The sequence below is a fragment of the Mytilus trossulus genome, chromosome 2, assembly GCF_036588685.1.
Source record: "Mytilus trossulus isolate FHL-02 chromosome 2, PNRI_Mtr1.1.1.hap1, whole genome shotgun sequence".
Lineage (NCBI taxonomy): Eukaryota > Metazoa > Mollusca > Bivalvia > Mytilida > Mytilidae > Mytilus > Mytilus trossulus.
In genome coordinates this window covers 19,484,084-19,504,250 of record NC_086374.1, presented here as the reverse complement: position 1 = coordinate 19,504,250, position 20,167 = coordinate 19,484,084, and the positions used below count along the sequence as shown (strand labels likewise).

General features: G+C 30.3%; 1 protein-coding gene across 3 annotated transcripts in view; it reads left to right on the top strand.

The window, feature by feature from the left end:
* The window catches only part of LOC134706691 (methylmalonyl-CoA mutase, mitochondrial-like), a 44,794-nt gene extending 25,475 nt beyond the window's left edge, over window positions 1–19,319 (top strand). For all 3 annotated transcript variants that reach the window (XM_063565858.1, XM_063565860.1, XM_063565859.1), the window contains 4 exons: window positions 4,474–4,614; window positions 15,495–15,622; window positions 16,124–16,212; window positions 18,303–19,319. In XM_063565858.1, coding sequence (XP_063421928.1) covers window positions 4,474–4,614; window positions 15,495–15,622; window positions 16,124–16,212; window positions 18,303–18,385 — 441 coding nt within the window. In that variant the 3' untranslated portion in view covers window positions 18,386–19,319. The remainder of the gene's footprint in view (window positions 1–4,473; window positions 4,615–15,494; window positions 15,623–16,123; window positions 16,213–18,302) is intronic.
* The last annotated feature ends 848 nt before the right edge of the window (window positions 19,320–20,167 follow it).

Below are 20,167 nucleotides of genomic sequence, written 5' to 3'. Positions count from 1 at the left end.
TTAATGATTGGTCATCACAGATATGTGTTTAATGATTGGTCATCACAGATATGTGTTTAATGATTGGTCATCATATATATATATATATATATGTGTTTAATGATTGGTCATCATATAGATATGTATTTAATGATTGGTCATCATATAGATATGTGTTTAATGATTGGTCATCATATAGATATGTGTTTAATAATTGGTCATCATATAGATATGTGTTTAATGACAGGTCTTTCCAGATATGTGTTTAATGATTGGTCATCACAGATATTTGTTTAATGATTGGTCATCATATACATATGTGTTTAATGATTGTTCATCATATAGATATGTGTTTAATAATTGGTCATCATATAAATATGTGTTTAATGATTGATCATCATATAGATATGTGTTAAATGATTGGTCATCCTATAGATATGTGTTTAATGATTGGTCATCATATAGATATGTGTTTAATGATTAGTCATCATATCTATGTGTTAACAATATTTTCCACAAGAGTTATCTGTAATTGTGTATAACAGTCTTCGATTCACAGCTTCAGCTTGCCTGCAGTTACAGCTTTTGCTCATTTCCATGGAGATTATTTGGCCCTGCCCCCTCAGTCATGGTCTATTAACTTTGTGAAAATTTTGCTAAGTTAACTTGTATTTGTTTGTGATAAGGTGAGTCCAAGGAAAACCATTAGTGGTAGGCCAATGTTTATTGGTTTTCAGTTGTATTAGCATTAGCACATCCCATTGATCTATGTAGATAACAAAAGCAAGACATATCTCTGTTTAACAGTTTATCTATTTTACTGAATGCCTTGTGATTTAAGTATGCACTATGTTATTAGGAGGACATTGAAAAAATAGTCATAAATTAAGATAGTTTATTAATAAGTGTAATAACTTTAATTGTTTATAACCTAACATAATACTTTAGTGTTCTGTATGTTCCGTCACATCCTTGGTTTTCTTTGTTATGATTTCTTATATATTCTGATACACATTCTGCTTTCATTTTGTCTAAAGTTATTTCAATAACAACAACAAAATGACGGAAATGATGTAGAAATAAGAAATGGTAAATCTTGGACCCAGCAGGTGTTTATTTTCCAAATAGACAAACCTCAAGCTCAAGCAGGTGTTCATTTTAGACATTAACACCCATTGCTTATATTATCCCAGGTTGCTATGGGTGGGCAGGGCTTATGAAATGTTAGTAGAAATTAACAAAATAAAGTATACAATTATGTCTCAGAACTTTTCCCTAGATTGTCAAATTATGAAAATAAACCACTTTGCTTCACTTCTGTAGGTTTTTGTCGAGCCTGCGACTTCTGGTGCAGAAAGCTTGACAAAGGGATAGTGATCCGGCAGTGGCGGTGGCGGTTTAGCTAACTTCTTAAAACTTTATATTTTAGAAGGTGGGAGACCTGGATGCTTCATACTTGGTATATAGATGTCTACTGTTACAAAGTTTCCATCTGTCACATGTCCTTTGTCCTTGACCTCTTTTTCATGGTTCAGTGACTACTTGAAAACAAATTACGATTTTTTGCAATGTTAAGTTCTCTCTTATAATCTTATTATGAGTAATAGAATATATATATGTTAGGTATGTGCGTACCAAGCAAGAACCTTGTGTTCATCAGATAGTTTTCACTTGACCACATTTTATGTTTTTTCTTATACTGTATGCAATAGGTCTACTATAATTGGTGAATAACATGATTGTAAATTGTACATGTCAGGTGGCAGGTGTCAACTGACCTTGACCTTTGACCTCATTTTCATGGTTGAGTTTTGGTCTGTTTTTCCTAACCTGTAAGCAAAAGATCAACCACATTTGTTGTAAAGAAGAACTGTAAGCTGTACATGTCTATCTGGTATGGTTATCTGACCTTGACATCATTATCAAGGTCAATTTATAGTTTTCTTGGTTATGTCTGTTTCTTAGAAACTTTAAGCAATAGATCAACTTTATTTAGTGAATAGAATGATTGTAAGGTTAGCATGTATTTTTTGTATACTTTATATGACCTTGACCTCATTTTCTTGGATCATATTAAGTTTATGTGATAGTTGTAGTAAAGCTTTATAATTAGGAAAATCAACATAATATTAATAGTAAAGAAGGAGAGACATTTCAGTGTTTGCACTCTTTTTCTAATATAACGGTTATGTTGTTATTTATGAGATATCAAAGTTAAATACTTAAACCTTAAAATATTGATAGGAAACTCAGTACAATAAGTTGAAAAAACACATAGCTGAGAGTGTGATAAAGCGATTTGTACCCTCTAAAAAATATTTTCCACCTTGGCTTTGCCACAGTTGACAATGTCTTCTAGAGGTAACAGTCAGCTCTATCATCCTCTCAGCTATGTGTTATTTATATAGTGCTATAAAATGACAGGATAATAAAAGTCATTAAGATCCAAACAAAGAACTAAATTTACCTATGTTTAGGCTTGAGAATTAGGTAAATTTATACTGGTTAGGGTATAAACAAAATGAATTTATAGATGTACAATATAAAAAGTGTGGATAGTCATAAGTTATGACTCATAACTATTATAAAAAATAGTGTTGTAACATAACAAGGATACCTGATCTATTGTATTACAATTGTTAACAACATTTAACATTATTTATAAAATATGGTGAACATATGATTGATATTAAGCAAACAACAATTAAATGAATCAATAGTCAATTATCTTTTTTCTTTCATCATTGAAAATGTTGTGGTGTAAACAGAGATATATTTGTCTTGGTACCTTCTGTCATGAGTAATCTATTATTTACTTGTTATACACCCTGTGAAGTTCCAAGAAAGATCTAGCATTGTTTAGTTTAAATGATTTTAGAATTGTGAAGTACTTTTAATGTTGAGAACCTGTGTAGTGATATCGAGTGATTGTTTGAATACTTTTGTGGGTATTTGTATGTCTGTCTTTTATCTTATCAAAGCTACATGATTAAGTGGACTATTTTAGGCTCAGAAAACAGTTGTGATTTTATAAAAATAAATTACGTTAGTTTGTATCTGGGGGATAGTCTAGCCTGAAATATAAAACATGTGTCCCAGTTACAGGTGTTATACCACCATTGATTCTTCCCTATTAGTCTTTTTGAAAAATTGTGCAGAACTTATCTTTGTTTCAAATAAGGAAATACTTGGCATGAGTAAAATTTATCCTTTCAAGAACTATAGACAAATCTTCACATATCATTGTGCCTTGCATATAAGAAAATAATCATCACTCATTGGCGGATCCAGGGGGTGGGTTGGTTCTGGGGGTCGGAACACCCACTTATTTTGCCAATCAATGCATTTGAATGGGGACACATAGTTGGAACCCCCTTTGTCCTGGGTTGGGACCCCCCTTTGTCCTGGGTTGGGACCCCCCTCCCCCCTTTTTAAAATGGCTGGATCGCCCCTGTCACTGACTCACTGGAAGTTAACCAATCAAGATTTCACCTCTTTTTTTACCTGTGTGCAAGCTTTAATGACCATGAAACCTCAAGTTCCCATAATATTCTACAGAAACCCCAAATAAATAAATAATGGTGATTTGAAATACCCAAGATATATGTTAATTACCCAGAATTTGTTTACTGCAATGAAATTAACAATGAATTATCTGCAACTGTCAAATTTAAGGGAATATTTTTTTTATTCTTTTTCATGTTTTTTGTATGATATGCAACCGGATGTGATGTACTGTGATTTGATGGTACATTGTATAACACCTACACTCAAACACTTTTCTTACAGTCACATCTACTCACTTCTAAGAAATAAAATTTATGCTATCAATTTCAAGAATAGATTTCATTTGTTGTTTAAAATGTTTGACTGATGAAAAGTCATTTAGAGCAAACCAGGAAGAAAATTCAATTAAGATATGGAAGTTCTAAATGATTTTTTGAAGGATTGGTTACAAAAATGTGAGAAACTGTATTAAACTTGAGAAATTTTCATGCCTTCATTTGTTATATAAATCATCAAGAGTTAACATAAGTGTTTAACTTATTTATGCCTCTAGTATTGATATTCAATTTACATACGCAATGAGTAAAATAAAAATGTGACTTTTTGATTATGTGATAATTATAGTATTACCGGTAATAAAATAACATTAATTCTTTATTTAACAATAATAGTTATAGGGAATATTTAAACATATTTGTTTTTCTTACATTAGAAATAAAGTAAATCTTTATAATTGTCTGCCTGATATATATCTACTTATAATACTTGCCTGCCTGATTTATCCAAGAAATTATAGAACTAATATGGGGGATGATACAAAACTTATTTGAATTTTCAATCATCTATGGTTCCTCAGATTTATCTCACTACATTAATACAGAGACATGTATGTATATTATATGTCTCTGATTAATACAATTAACTTCTTAGTATTAAAAGAATTTAATGAAACATCACTGTTTACTTAAATTACCAACTTTATTTCAGCAATTCGCAGAAAATGAAGGAAGAAGACCTAGAATATTGGTTGCTAAGGTTGGACAGGATGGCCATGACAGAGGTGGCAAGGTCATAGCCACAGGATTTGCTGACCTTGGCTTTGATGTTGATATTGGTCCATTGTTTGCTGTAAGTTATTAATTATAGGTAGTCTGTTGACTCTGTCAAACTTAGCATGTGCTTGAGTAATTAATATTTACATTATCTTTATTGAAGAATATAATTTATGATGTAGGAGTAATACATAAATTTCAGATGAAAATTAATCACCATAAATGCTATTAAATGTATTTGATGTTAAAACTAACATGCAAACTTCTCATTTACTATAAAAATTGGACATTAAAATTTGAAAAATGGTTCCCACATGATAAATTTCAAAGTAAATCTTTTATAGCAGAACTTTAAAGAAACAGCATTAAACCAGATTATGTTCACATTTTTTTGTTGACATTACTAGGTGTTTTTTGTCCAGAATTTGCTTGATATTAAGTAATTATCTCCTTGCTCTAAAGATCTAGAGAGAGAACAGAGAATTTCATTTATTTATTTGTCTACCCATTATCTCATAGTCTGTCATAATGTTATAAGGTCAATATTCCTGGGGGAAAAGTTCCTAATAGGGAACAGAAATATTTTTCATAAAATCTGCAAATATTGGTTTCTAGTGATATTAAGAGCTTCTAAATGATTATTTTATGTCCTACAATTTATATTTCAGATGTTTTAAATGTCTCATTGGCATTTAAACCATGATTTTCTCAATTTGTTTAAATGTACTCATCAGTCATCATTATCTGTAAACTTTTGTAACAAAATAGTATTTCTTTTATCATGTATAGGACCAGGTTTATCATGTTCATCCTCCTTCATTATCAGATGCCAGATACTACATCTATACAAAGTCACATCAATTAGCCCTTTTGGTGATGTGCTCACTCGGTGAACAAACAGACTAAAATAAAGATAAAACTGTTCATGAAAAACATTTTATATCTGATATACTTCCAACATTGTACAATTAAATAAGATAAAAAAATGATGTCAAGGATAGGGGATATGTGTAATATTAGATAAATTTGATGAATTGCATGAAAACTCTATCAATATCTAGGGATAATGGCTGTAACTTTAAGTACCCTGCTTAGGAATTATATGTAAATCCCTACAGTTTAGGATTTACCTGAAATCCCAGAATATACTGCCTCTTTTTTGACCTCAGAAAAAAATAATTGCATATGAACTTTGCATTCTAAGGTACACATTTATCCGACACTTTATAGTAAAAGTGTGAGGAATTCTAAATGGTGAACGTGAAATCATCCCTTCGTAAATTTTACAGACGCCATCAAAAGTTGGTTGACCTTTATGGAATAACCGTTTCACAAATGATATCGGATATGTTCCTTACGTTGTAAATACAATCCCCTTCCCTTTCATGAATGTGACCTTACCGGATTTGATATCACATAAGCAACACGACGGTTGCCACATGTGGAGCAGGATCTGCTTACCCTTCCGGAGCACCTGAGATCACCCCTAGTTTTTGGTGGGGTTCGTGTTGTTTATTCTTTGGTTATCTATTTTGTGTTGTGTGTGCTACTGTTTGTCTGTTTGTCTTTTTCATTTTTAGCCGTGGCGTTGTCAGTTTGTTTTAGATTTATGAGTTTGACTGTCCCTTTGGTATCTTTCGTCCCTCTTTTATTGGAAATTGTAATGTCTATATTTATAGAAGTTCAACCTTTAAAGTAACGTGTTAACACCAAAAGCATATATGTAAAATGCCATTACTTTAAAGCTGGTATCATGCAAAAACAATCCTTCAATATTTTTACGGCCTGAAAAATAATTGTTATAGATTAGTCCATTGTTTTGACTTATGGTCCGGTCCTTTTATTTATTCTGCACTTTTTGCACATTATTCTCTCATCTGTAAATTTCATTCAGATCCTCATTCTATTATCTAAATAAATGTAATAAAATGTACCCTTTCCAACCTACTTTGGTGTTCAGTATCTCATAAGTTACATCATATTCAATTCTGTATGCTAATCAACAATAGATTGATGGGCAAAAAAGACCCAGAAAAATAGTTGGCTGGTAATAAGTATTACTGGGTATACATAGCTTTTTTAATCTTAAATAGTTTGTCATTTCTAAATATCATAAGGTAAATTATTGAATATGTTATAAAGTGCATTTTCCTCTAGTTTTATGTAATGAATATACTCATGAGCTAGAGGAGTTAACGACCTAATAGGATTTTCAAAATATGTATCCAATTTACACCATTATATCATTGGTGAGACAAAAATTATATCGTTTGATCATTTAAAAGGGAATTGACCCTATTTAAGGATAAAGCATGATAAATGCAGTTTAAAAAAGAATTGACCCTATTTAAGGTTACAGGGTGATAATTGAGGATGGGGAATTACATTTAATGGCATCATTATGCAAACTGTTTTGTTTTGATATTATGTCTTTTTAAACAAATATATCAGCAAAATATTTAGGTCTTCAAATAAGTCAACATCACTAGAACCAACAATTGACTCATATTACCATTCAATAACACTTTTTGTAAACAACTGAAATTACCAATCAAGTCCTTACTTTAAAAAAAAATGAAAAAAAACCCAAAAAGATCTGGTGCTAAAGATTTTAATGTTGGATATTTTGACAACAAACAATTGATCCAGCCTCCTAGGAGCCTCTAATTTACCATACTTTTTGTGTTATGTCAAAGATTCACAAAATTAACTGTTTACTGAGTAATAGTCCAGCATATTACATCATAAACCTAATGAATAAAACATTACAGATGTTAAAGTATGGTAAACTTTGTACTTTGTGATGACATATTTAGTTTGATAATTGTCTTTCTGTCTGATACCATTACAGAGTTAACACTACATTGTCGTACCGAGTCTTCTAGCTGTCACAAATAATTTCCACATCATTTTTCACAACATTTCATTGAACTATTACAACTGGACATGTTTAAATGAGACTTTCCCTATCCCTGATTATCAGAATAATTATATGTCACTCAAACTGGTAAGACAAAGACAAGATTTCAGTTTAAATTAATAATGATAAATTGGTAATTAGATATAAGAAGATGTGGTAGAGTGCCAGTGAGACAACTCTCTTATCCAAGTCACAATTTGTAAAAGTAAACCATTATAGGTCAAAGCACAGTCTCCAACACAGAGCCTTGGCCCACACTGACAGGCAAGCTACAAATTGGTATGGAGTAGGTTTACACTAGTATGGGGGATAGATATTTTTACCCTTAATTGACTATTGTAAGATTGTTACCTTCCCAGATTACTATTCATCTGGTTTAGTAAGGTATATATTTGTTTCAATATCAATATGCTTTCTCTTACAATATACATGTGTATTATTTTGGCTGTTGCCTATAAAGTAAAATATAATTCAGTAAATGGATGGAAAACAGTTTTTGAAATTTTATTTGTACATTGCAATGTTGTAGACAGCTACTTGATTTGTTAAATACAAAAATATTAAAGTTTAATTCTCTTCTTTCTCCAAACAAGTGGTGTTTCACTGTTTTATTTCTGTACATCTGAAACTCTGTATTTTTCCATAGGAAAGTTATATAGGACCAGTCTTTTGGTATTGTCATATTGTTACCAAGCTTCATCTGGTTAGGCCTATTACTAAGTCACACAGTTCAGTTTTGTCAATGTTCTATCTCCTGTTTTCTAAATATGATTATCTTAATGCCATATAGATATATAAAACTTTCTTGAAATTTTATCAAAATATCCATGCTGTTATGTACTGTAATATTCTCTGATAAGTTTCTTTTCTTAGTTTTTGCTAACTTTTTTGTTTTTGGCTTTGCTGTCTGAATTGATGCATCTTATTTTATTCGGTTATTTCCTTTCTTTTAAAAAGATAGATTATGATGTTCAAATTATCAGAGATAAATAAAATAAGGCATCAAATTGTATAATCAATTTAGTAAATAATAGATGATATTGTTATTGCATTATGGGAACTGTCACGATCAATGTCATATTATATAAAAAAAAAAAAAATCTTTAATCTAATATTTGCTTTTTAGATGTGTTTTTGGTTGTGTAAACTTTATCATACTGGTGTTCATTTAATGGCAAATCCATATCTCTTAGTTTAATTGCAACAGAAATAATCATTTAAAACTTTTTGCAGTTATTCCTTGAGATAATTTCGTTCTAAAACACTTACATAAGTTAAACTAGCTGACTGAATTTGAAATTTGAATTAATAGCTTTAGCTGATTTAATAGGTTAAATTGTTTAAAAATTTCATGATTGCAGCATTTCATGTCGTAAATGTTGATGAATTTCTAACTTAAGATTTTGATGAGGCTGAGTTGGTGGCTGTGATTTATTGAGATTGTTGCCCTATTGAAATTAAATAGTTCCTGCAATGCCATGGAATTTTGATAAGCACTGTTAAAGTCAACGTTTTGTTCAAATTGTGACTGTAAAAGTCGAGTTCATGAGTCCAAATAACCCCTCCTTGGAAATTCCTGGTTACGGGCCTGACTGATGTCAACTTTCTATATCTGTAACCTTTTCATACTTTGTATACAAGACCTATAAATAGAATTCCTTGGTGGTTTTTCAATCCACATTCCCTCAAATATCTCTTAATTGTAATAGATTTTAAATGCCTTGAAATGTAATTGAAATATCCTGTAATTAATAGCAAACTAAATAGCTGCTTAGCTTGGTTGAATAGGGTTTAATAATGATTAACATTGAGAATCGATCAGGATGAACTATTCAGACTTTAGGTTGGCTTAAGTAAAGATCTACTGTGCTTTGTAAGTTTGACAGCAAGAAATCATGGAACAGGCTTCTTTATCCAAAAGAAACTTCATTTTTAGTTACATTGACTTATCATGCTTATTACATTGTATTATCTTGAGTATCTATTTTTATGAAAAAAAGAAATTGTACTTTTATTGATACTTGATTTGTGTCTTATGTTGGAGGAGTCAAAAAGTAAGAGTTATTGTATGGCTGCTTTAATATGGTATACTTTGCTGTTTTTGTGATACTGTCAGTTTAAGGCCTAGGGAACACCACTAATGGTAAACCAATAATATTTTGTGTGCAGTTGTAAAGCATTTGTACATCTCATGTTCTTGGAAATTACTTTGCCATGCCCCCTCAGTCATGGTTGTTTGACTTTGAAATTTTGCAAAGATAAAAGTTTTTATTTTAATGTTTGTGATGTAAAATAACTTATTCTTATCAGAAAAACATAATTTGCATCTCATAATTCTAAAAGAAAATTTTATATCTTTCTGACAAATATAGTTAAGGTTATTGACATATACCTATAGAACTTAAACTACATGTTTTAAGGTACTTTATGATGAATTTGATATTATTAATAAGGCAAATCTGTTAAATTAGTAATTGATCAGCATCAGACTATACGTGAGATCAGAATTATTTATGGCAAATTCATCATCATAAATTCCCAATTCTATAAATTTGTCTAATAAAATCAATATTTACATTTAATAATTGTATAAAGGCCTAAATATTACATCATAATTATTTCATATGTGCTCCCACATGCTAAGTTTTCTCATAATTGTAAAATTAAACTTGTTGTTTAAATTCATAACCATTAATCTTAGATATTTCATTAAATGTTTGACATTTAACATGCTAAATATTTGATGAGGTTTTTAATTGTTTAATGCAAATTATTCTGTATTATTTTACAAAATGCAGATATTTGTTGATAACATTCTTTTATAACACTGCAAGTCTGTTGGATTGCAGTAATTGATATTAGATGCTTATTAAGTTCCTAAATGTTCTAACTTTTGTTTATTTGTCATGGATGGAATTAGACTTATAATTCTACAAATAAATTATGCTTCAGACTTAAACATTTATTTGTCATTAGGAAGATGTTTGGATGTTTTTCATTTTGTCATAAGAAGACTCCATTTAGTATGTTGATCACTGCTGTTGGGCTACTTCTTATACTACTTATGTTTTTGTTCTTGTATATTCAGGATGTGAATATCTTCATATTTATTTGTTCATAAACATTGTCTGATCATGCTTTGGTTCATATTTACAACATTAACTCAAATTACCTATACAAAAATGTAGTTATAAAAAAAAGTGGAATGATTTACAGTTAGCACTTTAAATTTGCCCCAACTTATCACATTTACAAGATCAATACTGTATGTATGAATCATTGGGATTCTTATTGTTATTGGGAAAATTATATCCTTCATTTTAAAAAAAAGCCTAAGATTGCTTTGCCAAATTTTAATGATATTTCACACAATACAGGATAATTAAAAGAATCATCGTGAATTTGGCAATACAAGTCTTTCCAGAGTTATGGAACTTTGTTCATAAAAAGAATGGTATGATAAATCAATTTTTCCATTGAGTTTTTTTTTTTATGATTTTCAGGTATAAAGTTCATGAGATATTGGGATTTAACCTTCAAAGATTAAACATTTTAGAGTTGTCTCATGATAACATTTTCTGTATTGTTTTTTTTTTTTTAAAAAGTGAACAGTTCTGTTAAGACAAACTGCTTTAATTTTGAGTCAGAATTTCTGGCAGCCTGTATATTTTAGGTCATTTGAGCCTGCCCATTTTTAAACCTTCGTTCCATTTGTAGGTAGTTTGATTTCAATCTATATACGCAAATTCTATTTTTGAATATTTACCCTTAAATCCAATGTAACATTCTTAAGTACACTACATTACACATGCAAGTTAGGGACAAATGCAGCAATCTTTGCATACATTTAGCCGATTAATATCAACAATTGATTTCTTTTTAACCATGATAGTAGAAGTTAAAGAATGAATGATTTTGCTTTAAAGTGTTGATTTTAAGGTCTTAACTTAAATTGTCATTCAGTTTCAGTGTGAAGAGAAATTGAATGTGTAAATTATAAAACTGGTTTAACTCTTCACATTGGTCTTTGAATGGAACTATGAAAGAGTAAAATGTCAGTAGGGTAATGATATTAGAAAACCATCAGAAAAAAAGCTTTATCAATTTATGAGGTGCGCCAGCAAAACTTTAATTATATTTTGTTTAGTTAGCAAAATTATGGAATGTAACATTTAAGAGATGATGTTATATTGATTAATTGAAATTACTATTTCAATAGGTTTTAATCTATGTTTTAAATATTAAACAACAATGTTTATTAGTAAAAGCAATGATTTCAATTATTGGAAATAAAAAAAAAAGGAAAAATATTACAAGGATGATTGTTATGAATTGTACTTGTACTGTTAAATATACTACACTGTTTAGCCTTCTATGGTTCTGTACCTTGAAATAAACACTCATAATTGTACTGTTAAATATACTACACTGAGTGTCAGCCTTTTATGGTTCTGTACCTTGAAATAAACACTCATAATTGTACTGTTAAATATACTTCACTGTCAGCCTTCTATGGTTCTGTACCTTGAAATAAACACTCATAATTGTACTGTTAAATATACTACACTGTCAGCCTTCTATGGTTCTGTACCTTGAAATAAACACTCATAATTGTACTGTTAAATATACTACACTGTCAGCCTTCTTTGGTTTTGTACCTAGAAATAAAAACTCTTCATTTTTGAAGTACAGATAATGTAATGCAAGTTCTGAAGTAGAAGATATATACTCCCTATGAGGCTAACTGCAAATAAAAGCAATTTTACCTCTATTTTTATTTAAGCCATGTGTGTTATGAAGGTACCCCAAGGGTGACTGGGAAATAGAAATAGTGTCACTTTGTCCTCTTCCAACCACCAGTAAAACGCTTGCTAAAGGTCTGTTTAGCTATGCAGGATGTATCAAATTTGAGTCAGAAGGGGAATGTTAAATCTGATGCCTTGTGTAAAGGTGGTCTGTTGCAAGGCAAAAATTATCCCTATCTAATATAACCTTATTTTCCAGTGAATGTCCAAATTTTTCTAACCATCATCTCCAATGGCCTCTATTTCAAGACCTACCTATTGTATTTATTTTTAACTTGTTCTCGTCCTAAACATGCATGAAATATTTGCAACTGGACGTTAAGCAATCAACAGTCAATCAATCAATCAATGTTACAAAGGTAACAGTTGGTATGTGGTATTTTTTTGTTGTTGTGTGTGTTAATGTTTAATTTTTACATAGCCCCCTGTGGGGTTCAGATCTGCAAATATCATTTTCATTATTAATTGTACTTAAATCAGGCTAATTAATAAGTTTTAATTGTTTTACATTTGTAATTTTGAGGCTTTTTATAGCTGACTATGTGGTATGGGTTTAACTCATTGTTATAGGATGTACAGTGACCTATAATTGTTAATTTGTATGTCATTTAGTCTCTGTTGGAGAGTTGTCTCATTGACAATTATACCACATCTTTTTATTTTTATATAACCTGAAGTTTTGATTGATCTACTGGAATGTAAACTCAGCCATGTTGATGCCATTTGTGCACTGCATGTCTCTTTGTGTCCAGTGTTTTAATGCCCTTTAAATTACAATGAAAGATTATGGTGACACTATTGATTTTGGTAACCTGATTGGTTTGAGCCAATACCACCAGGACTAAAATGTCATATTATGTTTTAATTAATTTTGCTGTGTAATGACTGCTGGTTTGGATTTTAATATAGGATTGTCAAGATTGATACATCATTCTGTAATAAAAATAAAATGAAACATCTGTATGACAAAGTAAACTTTATATAACACCAATTATACTTGAGATACGAGCAAGTTGAAAATCAGTTATCTAACTGACAGAGAACCCTACCCAAGGTAAACAATCATTTATACAAATTATTGGAGTGCCTATATTGATCTTAACTGTGTTATGATATTACCGGGAATAACATAATGTGAAATCTTTTTCTAACTTTTTAAAATCCTAAATTCAGTCAGATTATAACTTTGACAATGTTTGATATTTCTGATACTGTTCTTGATCATGTTGATAGCTATAGAAATGTTTTATTTTATTATCATATTCATATCAGGGGCTTTTGTTAATTCTAAAACTTCCAAACTTAAGTGGGAAATGATATAACATTTATCATAAAAGCACTACAGAATTTGATCATTTATATAAGTGTTGTAAAAAAGTGACTTGTATAATAAACTAAGTGTTGTTTATTTTTTAATTTGATTAAAAAAAAAAGATTTACCTCTTTTTTGTGACATATTGAATCTTTGTTTCTAGACTTCCTGTCATTGTAAAAGATAGGTGAAGCTATACAAAATTAGGGGTGCACTCAGGTACTCTTGAAGGGTAAACAGATCCTAGCTGCTCCACATGTGGCTCCCATCATAATTTATCTTACTTTTTGGTCTTCAGGTGTGTCCCTTACCATGTTGAAATGAGATCAAGGTTATGTTTTGAAATGTTGAATTTTGTGGAAGGATGGTATTCTAGAGCCTAAATGTCAGTTCTTAGGAATTAAGATCTTAGCTTGATTTTTGTTTTCTATATCATGTTTTGTTGATAAACAATGAGGTTTTGAAATTGAATTAGATTTTGAATTGGTAATATTCAGTGGTATTTGGTACTGACATAAACATTATATGTAAAGGAGACAGTTCTAGTTGAGGAATATAATTTTAGATTTAAGAGGATGATCATTTAGACTAAGTACACATTATAACACATGATAAGAAGTGACCAAACATTACTTGTATAAACATTAATCTTTACTGGCAGCCAATGTTTATTTTGTTGATGCCTGAAGAGAGAGAACTTTGCAGTGTCATAGAAATAATACCCATCTCAGACATAATTTCATAATAATTGACATAATCAAAACAATAAATCCAAGTTGTATGTAATTTATAGTCACGGATATGTTATTATACAATTTTTTATAGCCTAGATCTATTATCTAACCAGAAACTAGTCATTTTTCCATTACCTCCTATTGAATATTCTGTCATGAAAATAAAGAAAATGGGTGCTTTACGATCGTTTGTTATTAAATGTGAATTTACATTTTGGTCTGTGATATGATTATGTTTTAGTTAATAAGGATAATAGCTATCATTGTTTTATTTCAGTCAGTAATCTAAGGGAAGGTTATTGTTGACAGAGCATTAGTCTATTTAAGGAAGACATACCAATTATATTCTCATTTAGAGTTATCTGCATGTAGTTTTTGTTTTGGTTGTGCCATTATGGTAGTACGATAAGATTTTTCTTTCAAACTGTTTTTGTTCATAAACAACTAAAGGAAAGTCTCAATTGTTAATAAACTATAGTACAACAGCCTATGGTGCTTTCTCCCTGAGGTTTGAAATTTTGAAGCAAAATTTAATATATTTTTTAACATTGATTTTTAATATCAATCCATTAATTGAAGCTGTTAATAGTCTTTGATAATAGAATTGAAAGCGCATCAAACAATTGATTAGTTTTTATTTCAAAGAAATATGCAATAATTAAGTTGTGTAAACAAAACATGTTTTGCAAAGGCATTGTGAAAGAAGGTGTTATAATTTCAGCTTGGTAAAAAATATTTACAAAACAATAAGATCTAAGATGAAGGTTTGCCTTTAACATATACAAATGAGGATGTATCTGTACATTGTACTATGTGTTTACATGTCTGATGCAGTATATCTCTACTTGTAAATGTCTTTAAATTTTGTGCTTACATTAGATGTCTTTATATCTTTAACACAGGATAATGATTGTTCTAATGCAACATGTCTTTTTGTCATTGAACACATCAGTAAATATCTGTAATAAATGTGTGCTTATACAGTGTGTCTTTATACTACAGACCCAAGAATTATCTGTACAAAGTTATACAATTTTTCGGCTTCGTGTTTAAGACCTTTCTTTGACCTATAATGAATTTACTTTAACAAATTGTGACTTGGATGGTGAGTTGTATCATTGGCACTCATACCACATCTTCTTATATCTAATGTGTGGTAATACAATGTGTGTTTGTATTCTACAGACCCCAGAAGAAGCAGCACAACAGGCTGTTGATGCTGATGTACATGTAGTAGGAATAAGTTCTCTTGCTGCTGGTCATAAGACTCTTATTCCTGATCTAGTCAAACAGCTGAAACAGATGGGAAGACCGTAAGTACATGTATATAATGATACCATTTAGAGATCATGTATATCTTTGATCAATTCTGCTAATGTTATAGGCAACACTCTATATACCTAAACAGAAATTAGTCAAAATAGTATATAATCTTCTTTAAGAGAATTTTTTTTATCAACAATCATATCCTTATATCATGTATATTGCAATCAACAAAGAATCAATAACCATTAAATGACTGTTCATCAATAAATATTTTGTAAGTTTTGTAATAATTTCACACATTAAATGATTTAATTTACAGATGAATTCTATATAAAAATAAAATAAAATGTTTAATGAATTACATATAGTGCTCATATTTACATCACTGACTGTTTAAAAGTAAACAAAGTTGAAAAATGTACTTTTTATTTCATAAGAAAATCTGATAATTTAACTGCCATCATGACCCTATAAATGTATAATACCTAACATACAATTCTTGTGCATCTAAATTGTCTATACCTACTTTTATATGTTTGTTTTTGTAGGGATATATTGATAGTAGCAGGAGGTGTAATTCCTCCTCAAGACTATGATTTCCTGTATAATGCAGGAGTATCAGCCATCTTTGGCCCAGGTAAGACTAACTTTAAATAAAGATATTGGTTTATGAATTAGTGTGTCTGAAGTGTTTGTAAGATTTTCATTAATCCAAACTTCTCAAACCAAAAAAATTGAAAGCCAAGTACTTCAAAATATGATGAGGTATATGACCAACCTGGTATATAAAAAGAATAGCCAATCCGATCGAAGTTTACCTCTGGCCAATTCAGTTCAAACCTTACTTCTTAATTTCTAAATAAAACCATAGATAGATACACGGATTCAATTTTTTTACACCATAACAGCCAGAAGTGTGTTTTGCAGAGAATTTGAGAATGATTTATCATAAAAAGTGTCAGTACTAAAACAATTACTTCTGACCTGATGATACACTTGGGGACTTGTAGTCATCTAGTAGTGATATCAATAAACTCATCATAGATAACAGGATTGAAATTTGGTAGTTGCACTAGACACGGATTTTGTCTACAAAAGACTCATCTGTGACACCAAAATCTATAAAAGTTAATAGGGACAGGTAAAGTAATAGTTATAGAGCATTGAGGACCAAAAATTCCTAAACTTTTGTCAAATACAACTAAAGTAGTCTATTCCTGAGATAGAAAAGCATTAGTATTAAGGTTTTTGTTTGTAATCAGTTAATTTATAATTATGACCATATCAATGATCATTCATGTGAACACAGAAGTGCTGACTACTAGGCTGGTGATACCCTCAGGGTATAAAAAGTCCACCAGCAGTGGCATCGACACAGTGGTTGTAAATAAACTCATCATAGATACCAGGATTGAAATTCTGTATTTGCCCAAGATACTCGTTTCATCTACAAAAGACTCGTCAGCAAAGCTCAGATCTAAAAAAGTGAAAAAAAGGCCAAATAATGAACAAAATTGAAAAGCATTGAGGGCAAAAAAATCCTAAAAATGTTGCTAAATACAGCTAAGGTAATCTTTTTCTAAGATAGAAAAGCCTTAGAATTTCAAAAAGCAAAGTTTTATAAACAGTTTATAATAATGACCATATCAATAATAATTCATGTCAACACAGAAGTGCTGACAACTTGGCTGGTGATATCAAGCCAGTGCTTAAAAACTGTCTTATCTTATCAATCTTAGATTTAGAGAAAGTAATACTTTATATCATATTATGGTCAATGTTTTTAAAGTAAAGCTGATTGATTTATTTAGTTATTGTTTTCTTTTAATGACAAAAATATGTTTTGTAATTGTCTTATAAAAAGAACTTATGAATAACAATGTACTATACAAGTCAGCTGAATTCAATTTCAACACAAGGTAATTCATTTCCAGTGCCTCTCCTTTTTTTAATCTTAATATTTAAAGCACATGAAATGTACTTCTGGTGACAAAGTTTCACTGCAAATTTTAATTTAATTGAAATATTTCACATTAGTAAGATTGCATGTTGATTGCTTTCCTAGATTTACCAGTTTTTGTAAAGTTATGTTGAAGGTCCCTTTCAGCAGCAGATAATAGTAGTTGTTAAACAGCATTAAAATCAAGTAGAAAATGAAAAAGACATTTTAATGTGACACATTTAATTGTACAATACCTATTAACATGTTACAACGTTAATGGACTGTCTCGCTTCTGTTCCAATTTCAATTTTCTTTAATTCTGTATTCTGACAAATGTAATAGACTTTTTAAGGAAATAAGCAAAGAAGGCTAAAAAAACAGTATTTATATTTGAATCAACTTCAAACAGATTAGTAAATGTCCCTGATCTAGGCCTCATACCATAAAATAGTCTTTGTATGTCTGTCTTCTCACAGTAATACCAAGAGATCATCTGTCAGAAAGCATACTTTGTAGGATTATCAGTCTTCATACTCCCTTGACCATCATTACAATGGTAACTTGATGATGTCTCCTATTATTTATTGTTCTTTACTACATTTCCTTTCATATATAAATATCAAACTTTATATTGTGTTCCCTTTCATCAACTCTATATTGTATGCATTATGTATTCCCCATGTACATGTTGGCCATGGACACTTCACTATTTGTTGGTAGTGTCTTGTTTATTTAAAAAAGATCATTTACTTGTGCTTAACTCATGTTATTGATCATCTAACCAGGAACCAGAATACCAGATGCTGCTGAAAATGTGATTGACATGCTGGAAAATGGTGGTCAAAAGAACAAAAAGCAAACATCATAAAAAAGCTTTGTTCTTAAAAGACTAGTTCAGACAACATTAACTTTAAACCTGCATTTCCTTGACAGAAGAAGAAAAAATCTCCATTCAACATAATTGTTTATGGAAATAGAAAAAAAGCCTGTTGAATGAAATATATTTTTTTCTCAAGATATTTGTAGTAAGAAACTTACAGCTTTGTTATACAACAAGTATGGATTGTTTGTATGTTTTAAATGGGATGGAAATAAAACATAGACACTGTGTTATGATAGTAAAACATATATTGCTAGCATCTCATTATTTTCAAGATTTTTGTTAACACTTATTAAAAATTGTATAACTTTGGAATAAGTGTTCACTATGATTAAGTGGGGAAGTATAGGAACTATATCAGAAGTCAGAGGTGATTGTTTAGAAGATCTATCTATTTTACTCTATATCCAATTATAAGACATTTTGTAACCTGTTCTCTTTGGCCATGCTCCAAGATGGGTTAGCATTGTTGTATCTCCTTTCTTTTGAAATTAGTTAATCATGGTTCAACAGTCATAGTTGAATTTTTTACTATATTGTTATTTATATGTTTATATGTGTTTGTGCTTATGAAGCTTTCATAATAATTCCAGTGTGTAACTGATGTCCTAAAACTCCATTAAATTATAATAATAGTCATGAATGGATACCCCATATCCTTTCTTTTCTATTGTAGGACAACTGTATGCAAAATAGGAATAAATTGCTGGTTAAGTTGTTTTTTATATGATTTGAAATTTACTTATAAATGAGTATAAACATTTTTATGTTCAAAGTTGTATATCTTAGGAATGTGATATTGATGACATGTGTTGTTTATTCTACACTAAATGTTTTCTTATTCAAGCTATATAGCTTTGACCATAAAATTGTGTTTTACTATAATTACATGTGTATGTGATATTAAATGCTTTGTATCAAATTTTCACTGTTGTCAATTGTAAAAACCTCAGAGCTTCTGCATTTATCATGAAAAACTCCTAGCCTCAGGAGAGGCTGTGGAAAAGATTTAATTTTTATGCCCCACCTACGATAGTAGAGGGGCATTATGTGTTCTGGTCTGTGTGTCTGTCCGTGCCTTCTTCCGTTCGTCTGTGCATCCTTCCGTGCCTCTGTCTGTCTCACTTCAGATTAAAGTTTTTGGTCAAGGTAGTTTTTGATGAAGCTGAAGTCCAATCAACTTGAAACTTAGAACTCTTGTTGCTTATGATACGGTCTTTCTAATTTAAAGAACAAATTAGACTTTTGACCCCAATTTCACAGTCCACTCAACAAAGAAAATGAAAATGGGAGTTTCAGGTTAAAGTTTTGGGTCAAGGTAGTTTTTGATGAAATTGAAGTCCAATCAACTTGAAACTTAGTACACATGTTCCCTTTAATATGATTTTTCTAATTTAAATGCCAAATTAGATTTTTTACCCTATTTTACAGTCCATTGAACATTAAAAAAGATAGTGCGAGTGGGGCCTCCATGTACTTTGGACACACTCTTGCTTACTAATCTCTCAAAGCACAAATCACTCTTTTATATGGTGGACACTGAGAAAAAGATAAAAAAAACTTTACTTATATATAAGAAGATGTGGTATGAGTGACAATGAGACAACTCTTCATCCAAGGTCACAATTATTAACAGAAAACCATTATAGGTCAACGTACAGTCTTCAGCAGAAGGCCTTGGCTCAAACTGAACAGCATGATATAAAGAGCTCCAAAAATAACTCGTGTAAACCATATAAACGGGAAAGCCAACAGTCTAATCTATATATA